Source organism: Macrobrachium nipponense, chromosome 2 (genome assembly GCF_015104395.2).
Source record: "Macrobrachium nipponense isolate FS-2020 chromosome 2, ASM1510439v2, whole genome shotgun sequence".
Classification (NCBI taxonomy): domain Eukaryota; kingdom Metazoa; phylum Arthropoda; class Malacostraca; order Decapoda; family Palaemonidae; genus Macrobrachium; species Macrobrachium nipponense.
The window spans coordinates 45549534-45563042 of NC_087201.1; the positions used below are offsets into that span (position 1 = coordinate 45549534).

At 36.9% G+C, this 13509-nt stretch overlaps 1 protein-coding gene across 8 annotated transcripts in view; it reads right to left on the reverse strand.

Annotated features, from left to right (window-relative positions):
* Nucleotides 1–2053: 2053 nt before the first annotated feature.
* The window catches only part of LOC135220552 (pseudouridylate synthase 1 homolog), a 217279-nt gene continuing 205823 nt past the window's right edge, over nucleotides 2054–13509 (reverse strand). For 7 of the 8 annotated variants that reach the window (XM_064257746.1, XM_064257745.1, XM_064257743.1 and 4 more), the window contains exons 10-11: nucleotides 3140–3368; nucleotides 2054–2664 (exon numbers count right to left, since the gene is read on the reverse strand). In XM_064257746.1, the coding sequence (XP_064113816.1) occupies nucleotides 2648–2664; nucleotides 3140–3368 (246 nt within the window). In that variant the 3' untranslated portion in view covers nucleotides 2054–2647. Of the gene's footprint in view, nucleotides 2665–3112; nucleotides 3369–13509 lie in introns of all 8 variants that reach the window. The other variant, XM_064257744.1, reaches the window with a different exon arrangement.

Sequence of the window (13509 nt, forward strand, 5' to 3'; positions counted from 1 at the left end):
TTCATATATGAAAATGTGTGCAAAATCATCCAGAATACAACAAAAAATATTTGAAGGTTGTAGCATTTCTCATTTTATATTTGCATATAAAAAAATATATAAAACAATTTTGGCATTCGGTCAAATTTAACTAGTCCGAAATGGTTGAAAACTGCAATTGTAAACTAAAACTCTTACAGTATCATAATATTCCATCATTTATCTTCATTTTGAAACAAATTCGAAGTCTAGCACAATATGTAGATTTATGGTGAATTTAAAAAAAATATATTTTTTTACGTCCACGCGTTACGAATTCATGCATCATTTTGTGATAATATTTTCTGTGTTGCTTTTATCGTTTTACAATGTGTTATATACCAAAATGATCGCAATTTAGTGTACATTACAATGAAAAAAAAAGTAACTCGTTACCTTTAACCGTTTTGCGCACAGCGCAATTTGAATACAATTATATATGAAATTTCATTTTTGCGCTATCATATATCGCATTATTTATATATGATAATGATAATTTTTTTCATTTCTGATGGTTGCATAAAAAACTTCAGCCAATGACAAAAAAAGGAGCCATAAATGAACTCTTAATCTTGAAAACTAAGCACACTGAGATTTTTTGAAAAAAATATTTTTTCCGCTTCCGAGCTCACTCCGAAACCCCAGCGGCACATGGAAGACGATTTTTATTTTACCGCTTCGGCGTTTAAGGGTTAACTTTTAAATGAAATTTAAGTTACTGTAATTTCATTTAAAAATTAGCTTAATACATTACCCTTGAAAAAATAAAAGTGTGTGAAGATTACATGCATAATATTTCTCTCTTCTTTCCCCCTTTCAACCAATCTATTTTTAGAAGTCTTCTCAACCTCGTTTTTAAGAACTTTATTCTGTCCCTTTCTTTATTCTGAAATTCCTTTTCATGAACAAACATCACTTTTTATTTGGAATAATACAACTCTTAGTTATGTGTATGTGTTAGAATGGTACATTTACATGTCTAGATTGTAAAGGTAGATCTAATTTAAAATTATTTACCACTAACTACAAACGAAAAAGAGAGAATGACATGAGAATCCATTGACTTACTAATCGCAACACTCCCCCCCCGGCCCCCGTCACATTAAATTGACAAATTTGATAGCTCTAGCTTCAACAAGTTGAACAAAAGATGAAGGAAAGATATTTTGTGTCTTTAAATTACAGTTATCTTATTATTATATCTGAAAAGCATATACATATAGATAGATATATATTATATCTACTATATCTTATTATTATATCTAAAATATATCTATATATATATATATATATATATATATATATATATATATATATATATATATATATATATATATATATATATCTATATATATATATATATATATATATATATATATATATATATATATATATATATATATCATATATATCTAATTTTTATTATATATATATATAAAAATTCTCTCATCTCAGTAAAAGAGAGAGCGAGAAAGATTTATTATTTTCATTATTTAATATTACTCAATTTACACATAAAACCTTGAAAACTTATAATTTAAATATAAATTTAACAACCACTTCTGCAGGGTTTCTCGAGGATTCACAAATGCTTGCGTTTCTGTGAAATACTTGCGTATGATAATTAGTTAGGTTAATGAAAAGTTTGTGCTACTGTAAATCTGCGCAACTCAAATCGTGTAAGATTGAGGTATTTCTGTGCTAGACTAAGTTGAAGCCAGGCACTGAAACCTTAAATCAGACACATATTGAAGGGACATAACATAAAAGATATTCAATTGCTTCAAGAAGAAATGGATATCAATATTACCACTGCAAGCAAGCCGAAAAGAAAATGGATCTAAAATACTTCCATCAACAGTTAAGCTCAACCTTTAGCATACTAATCATAAACAAATATTGATCTAATAAAATAGTATCAGATTTTAATTAACACACAGACCTCACATCCGAAGAGATTTTGAATGAATGTTTTCACTTGAACTTTGGAAGCTTTGTTATGGAGGAAGCTTTGTTATGGAAGTAAAATTAAAACTACAATGAAAAAGGTTTTAATATTCTGGGATCCCTCAAGTCTTGAAATGGAGAGAAAACTTGACATCATCATTTATGATAATTTAATACTACTGCCTCATTCTTATACAGAGGTAGGAAAAGCAAAGGCAGTTTCCCGTACCAATACTTGTAAGTGTATTTCACATATATTTAATTTCATACCTTAGAATAAAGATGAACTAGACATACTTCACTTTCCCTATCCTTTTCACTGTCACCACACACTATTTTCAACAAAAAGTAAATTTACTTGTAAAACAGACGACATGTAATCAAAACTTAAGAAAAGGAAATATTAAAACAGTGAAATAAAAATATTACTGAATGTCTTGCTATCATCTGTTAACTTTACATTCTATTTGTACTTTCAAGACATCTTCGAGTAACTTTAAATTATAATGGTGACTTTATATCCTCGTCTGATGGTTACACAAAGTACCATATATCAACTAGAATCCTTAGCTGACAATTTAAACTTTCATAAAAAACATATATAGGATTAAGGCCATCAAGAAAATGAAATCTTATTTGCAGTCGACTTGGCTATAAGACTTGTAATGAGCCATTGGCATGTTCAGAGGTTTTCCTTTCCTGCAAAATAAAGAAATGACATCATATTTATCATCTCTCTTCCTTCAATTGGCACATTTTATGTCTGTTTACTAAAGTAGTCTCAATTTAATAACAGTTATTGCTAATGTAATCTGAATAAAGTCTATTATCTAGGGGAATAAACAAATTAAGAGCAACAACAACCAATAACTACAAACTACTCTAATAATTAGTATTACAGTCATGAACAGTGTCTTCTATATCTTGTGCTTATCATAAAACAGGATAACAAGCATTTTGGTCCCATATAATACAGATTAAAACCATCTAAATATTAAACATTTACTGTTGAATCCTTAAAACAATTTTATTTTATAAAATCAATTAAGAAAACCATATAACACTACTCTCACATCAGTACTTTACTAACAATTACCACCTGCTTAATTTATCATACAACTAAAAAGTTATAATTTGTACAACATACTTTCAAATTACAATTATTCCTTCATACTTGCAGTGGTATCAGTTTCTACAGCAGTCTTGTCTTTACCACTGACACCATTCACACCCACTTCATCGCCATTTGAGGCATCGTTCTTCATGATTACTTTTCCATCATCTTTTTTTTGCGGAAATATTCTGTACTGGTCCAAATCACCATCTTCATCATCTGCTTCTTCATCATCACTATTCTGACTCATGTTTAGTCTAACCCTTGCTCTTCCAAATGCACTTCTTGTCTGAAATATAACCAATTTCTAAAGAAAGGTGGCTGATGTTTTTTTTAACTCCTAAAAATTGCTGTTTGTACAGAACAAAAACCAATAATATGTGAAATTTTATTTTTAAAATCTATCAAACTTTACAGTACAGGCCCTAAACCTATATAACAGCCACCCTTTTAAGTACTGAAGATGTTCATGTAATGTACTGGATGACTTGTACATAGAATAATTTAAGTGTCAAGAGATAGTTTTTATTTAAATCACACCATAAATAAAAAAATTTGAAACAATTTGCTACATGAACTTAGGGGTTAATACAGAAAGTGAGCTGGGATTGACACTTTATTACAAAAAAATATTTTTATAATAAAATTGGGTTTTACTTATACTTACCAAGTAATTACATAGCTATAAGTTCCACTTATATGACAGCTTAAAATTCAAAATTTCGCAAGTAACACTACAAAACCTTGTGTAGGTAACCGTCCCGACCACTAGCAGGAAAATAAGAACAACAGTAGCAAAAAATTCAGTTTTGTTCATGCCTTATGTCCATCAGTAGGGAGGAGGGTGGGCTCCAATTCTGTAATTACTTGATAAGTATAAACAAAACCTTATCTTATTATAGAAATATAATTTTTATGTAAGTAACTTACCAAGTAATTACATAGCTGATTCCCACATTGATAGGTGGAGGACATGGACATATTCTACTCCAAAGTATTAAGTTATGTAATAAATTGGAATAGAAAAGTTGCTAGCACTGAATACAATGTTTGTCATTCCTTATCAGTTAAGAGAGCGACTGGGATATTGCCTCTGGTAGGTGCTCATCTTAACCTGTAGTGGTGTGGCAGTATAGCCAAGTGTCACCTACTACATAAGTGGTAGCTTTACATCAAAGGTTCATGCCGAATGCTGGTCAACCATGATAGGTGCCCGCCCTTGCCCTGGCCACAGCACCTAACAAAAACAACCATACAATATTGTTGCCTACACTCAGATAAAAACAAAACCCATCCACTGGGAGTGGTGGGTGCTTCATGTGCGTTGCACTCACTGGCTCTCCCAGACACCTTATTACAAGGTGAAGATATCATAGGAAAAAATCCCATGCTCCCTTCCCCTATACCATGTCATTCACTAGATATGGTCTAAACACTTTCAAGTTATAAAATTATAGATAACCAAAGCATGATTACATTCCCAGTTCAGGCAGTCACCAGTTGTCAACAGGGGTTCCATTCTCGGCAGGGTGCTGATAAGTGAAAAGCACCGTTAACCCAAACTTGGTAATTTATGGCACATTTTTGGTTAATGGCGCCTCTGTTCTTGTATGTTATGGCACCATAACTCTATTATTGGCACCTTTTGGTGCCGATAGCCGAAACTTGGTGTGCAATAAAACTGGATCGCCATTAATCGAGTCCACCAATAGCTGGGAACTGCCTGTAGTTTGAAGGCAGAATGGATGTGCGAGGCATAAAATACATGTAAGCTAAAGGGGTACAGGTTACTCTGACTTTCTTAGCTTCACTAATATGAAGGCAAACTGCTTTCCTAATTTTTGAGTGTGCCTCAATGTAAAAGTCCATAAGTGCAATATGTTCTTGTCAGTGGATGAAACTGATCTTGCCATACTGCTATATGCAAAGAATGGTCCCCTGAAAACTGCAAATTGACAGGGACCTCCCTATTTTCTCACAGAGCTGGAGGGTATTTGGATGATCTGAGAACGACCTGGTGTAAACCAGTTGAGCTATGAGCTCAGGACTGGTGGGCACTTGTGGGAGGCTCAATGCAAGGGATGGTACCAGGCTGTAATTGGTGCCAAAGGAATAGGGTGCTAGGCAAGCTGGATGCCAGTTGAGCGAGCTATGAGCTCAGGACTGGTGGGAGCTCAGCGTAAGAGACGGCACCAGGCTGTAACTGGTGCCAAAGGAATAGGGCGCTAGGTGAGCTGGACGCCAGTTGAGTAACCTATGAGCTCAGGAGTGGTGGGCACTTGTGGGAGCTAGCAGGAGCTCAGCGCAAGAAATGGCACCAGGCTATAAACTGGTGCCAGGGAATAAGGCATTCGGTGAGCTGTAGCCAAATGAGCTCAAGGCTAGCGTTCCACTGAGCTTAGCCAGAATATAGCAGTCACCCGGCGAACAGGGCGTTAGACAAACTAGAAATTTGAGGCACTGCAAAGCCCTAACTCTGAGAGCCAGACTTTAACTGGATCTGGGCGAGTTAGATACCATGAGAGCTAGGAGTTCTGGTTTCACTTCTTAAGAAAGTGAAACGCAGAGGGTTAGACACTTCCAGAGAACGATGCAGAATGGAAGTAAGCGACATATTGTGCCTGAAAGCTAAAGAAGAGGCTGGATCTCACTAATATGTGTCCTAGTTGAAGCCAGAGGCTACTTGGAAGGTTGTCTTCCTAGTGAGGACATCAAGAAGAGGAACTCAGGGGGGCAAGCAAGGGACATGGACATAATACATCCAAGTTCCAGAGACCTGATCCCTTCCTCACTTGGACACAGCAAAGATGATAAGATGGTTAAAGCTGGGCCCTAGTGCATAGATACTTAGTTAAGCATAGTCCGATACCCATTTGCTAATGAAGTATGACATATGTATACTCATCAGGTGCAGAGGGGCTTCTGAAAAAAAGGCCATAGAATCCTTCTAAGAAAAAGGGTAGAGACTGCAAACTCATCTTCAAAATTGACCCACTTTTTCAGGAAGACTAGGCTAGAAGGATGACATCTACAACCACTATAGCTTATGCAATAAGTCTTAAGTCTAGCAGAAAACTTTACTGATGAGCTCTTTCAAGTTTTGAGTGTGTGGAGAGGCAAAAAACGGATCACATCCGGGTTGCCCATGAACTCCTGGTTGCCCATGAACTCCTGTTTGCTGTCCCAGTATAAACTACCCCAAGAAAGATATTTACAGCTCTCCAACATATGTAATAAGGTTCCATTTTCTGGAGAGCATAATCTAGAAACTTGAGATAGGCATTCTGGATGTATCCATTCTGTGGAGAACTGAGCGATCATGCAAATGATTGTGCAGCCTCTTGGACCTCGTGGACCAGCTGTAGAGTCTGTGGCTTCTGTCATGGGTATCCTGACGACTTGACACCTCATACAGAGTGAAGACTATGCGTAACTGTCTGCTACCGATGAATATGCTCGTAGCATAGAGGAGAATCTTGAAAAGATCCATAAGAGCCATAAAATCCTAAAAACAGAGACCCTAAAGCTCGTGAATGGGTGCTGTGAGCTCATCGTCAGGTCTGGGCTGCAGAATCTAGTGAGAGATCTAAACTCGAAGAAGCAGGAGCTGCTAGTGATGGAGTTAGTGCCGTAAACTTCGGTACGCATGCCAAACTCTTGACTAAATGTCTGCAAACTCATGTAAGTGTAGGCACCAATGGGCACTGGGGAGTTATTGGATGCTCAAAAGCTACTAGGCACTCAGCAACAAGTTAAGAGTTTGGGAGCAAGAGGGTGCCTGGAATCCACCGAGCGCTTTGGTGCCAATAGGTGCTCGAGAGCCAAACTTCTGAACGTTCTGGAGAAAACTTTTCCAGGTTGCCCCGCCCCCCCCCAAAAAAAAAGCATGTCTCCTCCCAAGGGTAGCATGACAAAGGATATCAGTCTAGGATGTCCAATGGGCTGGATAGCCGCTCACATACACTACGCCTCCATGAAGACACCTTTTTTGTGCCTGTCTGTTAAGACCTAGACTAGAGGCTCAATTAAGGGGGAAACTAGCCAGGGGCAAACCCCTTCAGAATCCTTTGGACCACCAGTATGTTTTCTTCCAGGTGAAGGGGAGTATGACAGGGACTTTAAGTCTAGGACGTCAGAAGGACCGAATAGTTGCCTCCTCCATACACTTCCATGACACCTTTCCAGTGGCTGTCTGTCGATACCTATGAATATGCAACAAGTTCGACAGAGGGGGCAATTACCCAGGGTAATTCCCACCAGTCTCCCTTAGACGTTCAGTGTGACTAGGTCTAGGATCTAGGAGAACTGGCGGGCCAGATAATCACCACCTCCAATACACAACACTCACTTTGAAGGTTAACTTTATTAGTCTGAACACAAGACTGGCAATGGCATGGGAAGGAAGCAAGGGAGCCAGGCACAGAAGCATGTGGATAACATATAGAGCTAGTAGTAGGAGAGAAAATAAGGAATGTGCTGACTGTTCTCTTTCAGTTTTTTCATCAACATCATATTTCCTTCATAAAGCAGGATCTGATGTTTTCTTCTCGTATGATCTTCACTTTAGACGTATTTGATGTCGACCAAGGGCACTCATGGACGTTTTTCAGAGCTAATGGACAAACTTGGGCACTTATGGACACTCTTAGGCAGATCTGGACTTTGGCACGTCTGGACTCTTGGCACATATGGATAAAGCTCTCGCACCATTGGTGCCTCTGTTCAGAGAGCTAATGTGAGCTTAGGTGCTAACAGGCGCTTTGGTATATGCATGAGCCACCACCAGATGGTAGGTGGTGCTGGTGTGCGCCATCGTCATCCTAAAGTGAGCACCTCTGGTTGCTGGTAGGGAAGAGTATTCACAAACTTCACATTAACCTAAATGCGTGTCCTCCTTGTAAAGAAGACATGAGAAACATATAAGAAAAGTCTTCAAATTGTACTGCCGAAGCGAGTACTATCCTGAAGCAATTATGTACTGGGACAGACTCTCAGCTGACAATAACATCTTCCATAAGCACCCTACTTTTGCCTTTACATTTAATTCTCTGCAAAGGAAAGTGCAAGGGTTAATTCATATAATTTACCGACTGTTATCAAGACTTGATTCGGTAAAATTCTTTAAAAAATCTTTGGCCCAACGGAATGACAAAACATTCCAGAATTACTTCTAGTAAACATCACCGTAATTCTTTGCCTAAAGGAATGACTTACTATACAAGAATTCCATTTTTAGGGTAAAACTATAATTGTGGCTCACTAAGCCAATGAATGATGAAAATTCATGAATTACTATTATGGGAAATTATTAACGACATCTAAAAATCGCCTACTCTCTGTAAACATCATCGACATCAAAAGTTTTATGGCCTAAGTGAATGGCAAAGATAACAGAATAATTTTAGGACAAAACTATACCATCGGCTCAGGAAGACTACTACTGAATGACAAACATTCATGAATAACTTTTAAGGCAATTGTCCAAACACGTCTAGTGAAAAGCCTTCTCTATAAACATCATCGATGTCAAATAATTTGGCCTAAGATACCAGAATTAATTTTTAGGTTTAAAATTATATCGGAGGATCACAGGAAGTCTACTATGAATGACAAACATTCATGAATTACTTTTAAGGCAATTGTTCAACGACATCTAGTGATTAGCCTACTCTGAAAACAAAACTGATGTAAACATTTTGGCCTAGATACCACAATTACTTTAAGGATAAAACTATATTGACAGGTCAAAGAGATCTACTCTGAATGATGACCATACATGAATTACTTAAAAGGCAATTCAACAACATATTGAATAGCCTACTATCTGTAAACATCATCGATGTAAAATTTCGGCTAACTTAAGATACAAGATTTATTCTCCAGAGCATAAGTTGTCTAGCTTTTAGCTTAAAAGAATGACGAAACATTTGAATATCACTTATAAGCTATGAACAGTTTTTGAGTGCTATACTTGGAAAACATTCTTAAAAAAATTAATAATAATAAGGCAAAACTATATACCGGGGATTTACAAGTAATCCCGGTAAACAAAATCATGTAAAGTTTAGCCCAAAGTTAGGTTGTAACTTACAAGAATTACATTAGAGCCGACCATTATCATTGACGCACAATAAACAAAAGCTTAGTTGATGAATTAACTCAATAATAACAAAACAAGAAGTAACTTGTCTTGAGATTCCATGAAGGTTACTAACAATGCGTTGCAGTGGGATGCACACCACTGAAATCCAGTTAAACCACGGGAAAATAACCATTAAGCTACTGCCATCACAGGTGTTTAACTGATGGAGGCAAGAACAAAACTGAATCTTCTGCTTACCATCGTTCCTATTCTCCCGCTAAATTAATTTGGTAAGTTACTCAAATAAAACAAGGGTTACTTAAATAAAACAAGGATTAATTTGCACTCATTTCTTGACAATTATTATTTGGGATGAATCTTAACAGCTGTTACCTTACAGCTTCATGCCATTAGGTGAGATCAGCATTCAGAATAACAAAATAACAACACTTGGCTAACCCCAATGGACTCCTCTATGTAATTACCTATTTCCCACCTGGTGATGTACCTAAGGTGGCGCATTGTAGGCATTATGTACTTAAGGGTCTTTGCAACATCCATTCAGCCCCTAGCTGCAATCTCTTTAATTCCTTTTATCGTACCTCTGTTCCTATTCTCTTTCTTCTGTGTGACTCTCCACCCTCTCTAACAAATGACAAATTTTTTTCTAAAACAAGTGGATTCTATGGCCATTTTGGCTGCTGTATATGCATCTGGCCATCATTTTTCCATACAATGTTTTTTTTATCTGGTTCAGTGATGATTTTTGAAAAAAATGTGAAAAAGGCTATTTCTAGGATTTTTTTTTTCAAAAATACTCCTATTGAGGCTCCAGTAACTAACAATACATACAATTCTCTCTCTCTCTCTCTCTCTCTCTCTCTCTCTCTCGTTCTCTCCTCCTCTTCTCTCTCTCTCTCCTCTCTCTCATCCTCTCTCTCTCTCTCTCTCTCTCTCTCTCTCTCTCTCTCTCTCTCTCTCTCTCTCCTAAGTAAACATTGTGTATCTTAAATTTTTGCTTTACTGATGATAAAGAAAATGAAGTATTTTACATATTAAGTAAAAACAGTGCAATAACATCTAATCATTGTGTTCAAAGCAACAAATGTAATATGCAAAAATAATGAAACCAAAAATATTGAATGGTAACTGTTGCATTCTCGTCCTTTAGTACTTAGGTCCCAAGAAGACAGGTTGGTCATTCACGTACTTTATTCTGGTATATCAATTACAAGTAAGGAGACCCACGCTTCTGCTGGCGTCCCAGTTCGTGGATGGCGGGAGATTCCAACAACAACTCCCAGAAGGTTCAAAATAGTAGAATGAGAGAGCAGTGTTTCTCAATACATTACAATAACATAGATAAAACTTATCCCATGTCAAAAATGGCTAACATGGTTTTTGGTCATAGTTGGAAATTGTGTAATCAGGAGGAGGAGGAGGAGGAGGAGGAGGAGGAGGGGAGGAGGAGGAGGAGGAGGAGGAGGAAGGAGGAGGAGGAGGAGAGGAGGAGGAGGACTCTAGAGAGAGTGAAGATGAGACCCAACAAACAGAATCCACAGCCATTATTACTGACTTCCACAAATCGTCTGATTTAACATGTCTTCCCAAGTCACAGGCCAATTTTTCAATATTTGCAAGAGGCATCATATTTGAGCCTTGAGTATGTAGCTCAGCAAATCTTCAACAAAGAAGACAAAGTTGTGACAATAGGTCTTGATGATACAACAAAGGTAGTGGTTCACAGTCTATATGATGTGAAATCATACCAAATAACTATTGCAGGTCCTTCAGGAAAAAAGAAAACACTGACTACAGGGTATACAGAGAATGCGAGTCATAGCAGCAAGGCTGGAGTGAAAGCCTATGCATTCAAACTCAACTGTTTAGCCATACTTGCAAATTCAACAGTTGATGAGCTGAAATCTGACATAGATTTCTGAATGACAGATCGGGATGGGGAATGTGAAATTCTCCTGCAGAATCTTGGAACAGACTCAAGCAAGATGCTGAAGTGCTGTGCCCATAATCATGCAATTGACAAGGCTTTTAAAAACACAGAGTGAATGATGAGGTTTCAGCACAAGAAAAGATCTTTTTGTACCCTGACTCTTCCATTCACCCTTGGGCTCATTACCATAGCTAAACTGTTGTCACCAAGTCATGTTCAACCTTCTGTTTCACTGTACGAGGACTTCAAGTCTTGGATGGCAGACAATGGCCATCAATGTGATGGTTTCAAGAATATTTGACCTGCCATGAATCTATTTAAGCCTTCTTTAGTGCTGTTGTGGATATCAACAGCAACAAGCTGGTACTTTCAGTATCCACCTTCATTAACAATCACTGATATACCTGCTACAAAATATCACTCTATGATGGGTATTATGATTATATTCCCAATGATGGGATTACTTGGGATTGATCAGAAAGGCACTACAAAGAATGCAGATAGAACATGGGGAGGAGTGAAAAGCTTCGTTGCTAACAAGCTGGCAGAATTAGAGAAATTAATGTCAGAAAGGAATGACCATCCAAAGACTGGTGAAGAGAAACTAGAAGCTGCTGTGATAGAGGAAGCTATCGATGCAATGAGAAACCAAATGGCTAAGACTATACTTTTCAAGACCAGAGAATGAAACCAGTGACAAGATAGCATATGCACTGCTGACCAACATGGGTTATGAGTCAGAATTTTCTAAACTTGACCATTAAATCAAAGTAAGTGGTGGAATTACCTCTATACCTCTTCTTGTAAGTTCTGGGCTTCTGGTAGACTTTAGCTTTCAATCGAAGTCTCCAGAAGATGGAAAAACTCTATGGAAATGGGCATGTTGTTCTGAAGAAGTTAAAGAAGTATGAAAGCTAGACGCAGACTCCCTTGAAACAGTAAATTCTGCAAAGGAAGAGTTAAAGAAGAAGAAAGCCATCAAAGAGTTTGTTGTTTTGAAGAAGTGTAAACAACATGGTGGTCCAATGACTCCAAACAGATTAAACTTGTTATCTCAGCTTAATGAGAATCATATCTCCAACTGACAATAGTCCCCGATATTATACAAAAAGACGTGTAAAAGTTGCTGATGGAAAGTATAAAATGGAGAAATTCAGTAGGATTTAACTATTAACATCTATCAAGAATGCTTTGAGGCCAGAGGTTAATGTTACAAAAGACATTGATAGTCTTTTCATGAATGCCTTGGTAAAGTACCTTAATTATTACATGTCTCCATTATCAAAAGCTTTTTAATTGTAATTTTACTGTACTTTAGCCCAATGTATCTTCAATAAACAAAAAATTAAATGAAATTGAAGATTTACTTTGTCCTTACCAAATAAATATAGAAAAAACATAAAAATATCCAAGTTTTGCAATTTTCTAGCAAATTTTTTGTTTAATTGTCCCAATTCATATATTTTTGAACTCAATTATCCTAAAAACATTTAGAAAGACATATTGTATGCCATAATTTGAATAATTTTTAAAGCTTTAGATATATAAATGACAATTTTAGTCATTTCTGGAGGCCATTTTGAGAAAGCTCACTGAACCAGTTCAAGAACTCATTTGAGGAAAAAAAAAAAAAAAAAAAAAACTTGATAGATTCATGTTTAGCAGTCCAAATGGCCATGGAATTCTGTTTCAGTGCTGAATGACTTCATAGGTCCCAGCATTTGGCCTTTGGCCTAAAATCTATATTCTATTCTATTCTATTCTCTACACAAGGCTTGAATAGGCTGTAATAACTTTTACTATTTTTGGCAGCTTTTTTATGGAATGGTATGGTGCTTGTTTTCTGTTTATATTATATCACCTACAGGAAGCAGTAACATAAGCACTAGGTTTTCCACAAACAAGTTTTGAGTAAACAAAGATCTCAGTTGGGCATGGTCACAAGGGTATTACTAGTAGGGGTAATGAGTGTGCTTTTTTTTTTTTGTCTGCATGAGAATGATAATTTTGTGAGGTATTGGAAGATGCGAGAGTCCCTTAGTTGATGGAAACAATCAGTCATATCTGGTCGTAAGTCTGTTCTATTTTTTCCTCTTCTTCCAGTGCTATTTTTCTCTCACTCCCAATGCTCCATCCTCTAAAGCTTCCGATGTGGTTCAGGAGAAACTGATAGGTATACTTGAAGATGCGAGTTACTTCTATTGTCAGTTAGCCACACGATCAACAATATTATAGGTGAGGATTGTGGTTTCCCATTGTGACAGACCTTTCTACTCGCCACTCCATTAGCAGGAGGGAGTCATCTGCAGGAGTTCTAGTTCTCCTAACCCTGGACAACTAGTTAGTTCTCTCTTCATTTCAAGTGATCTTGAAGGTGTATGATTATCTTCTGAATCT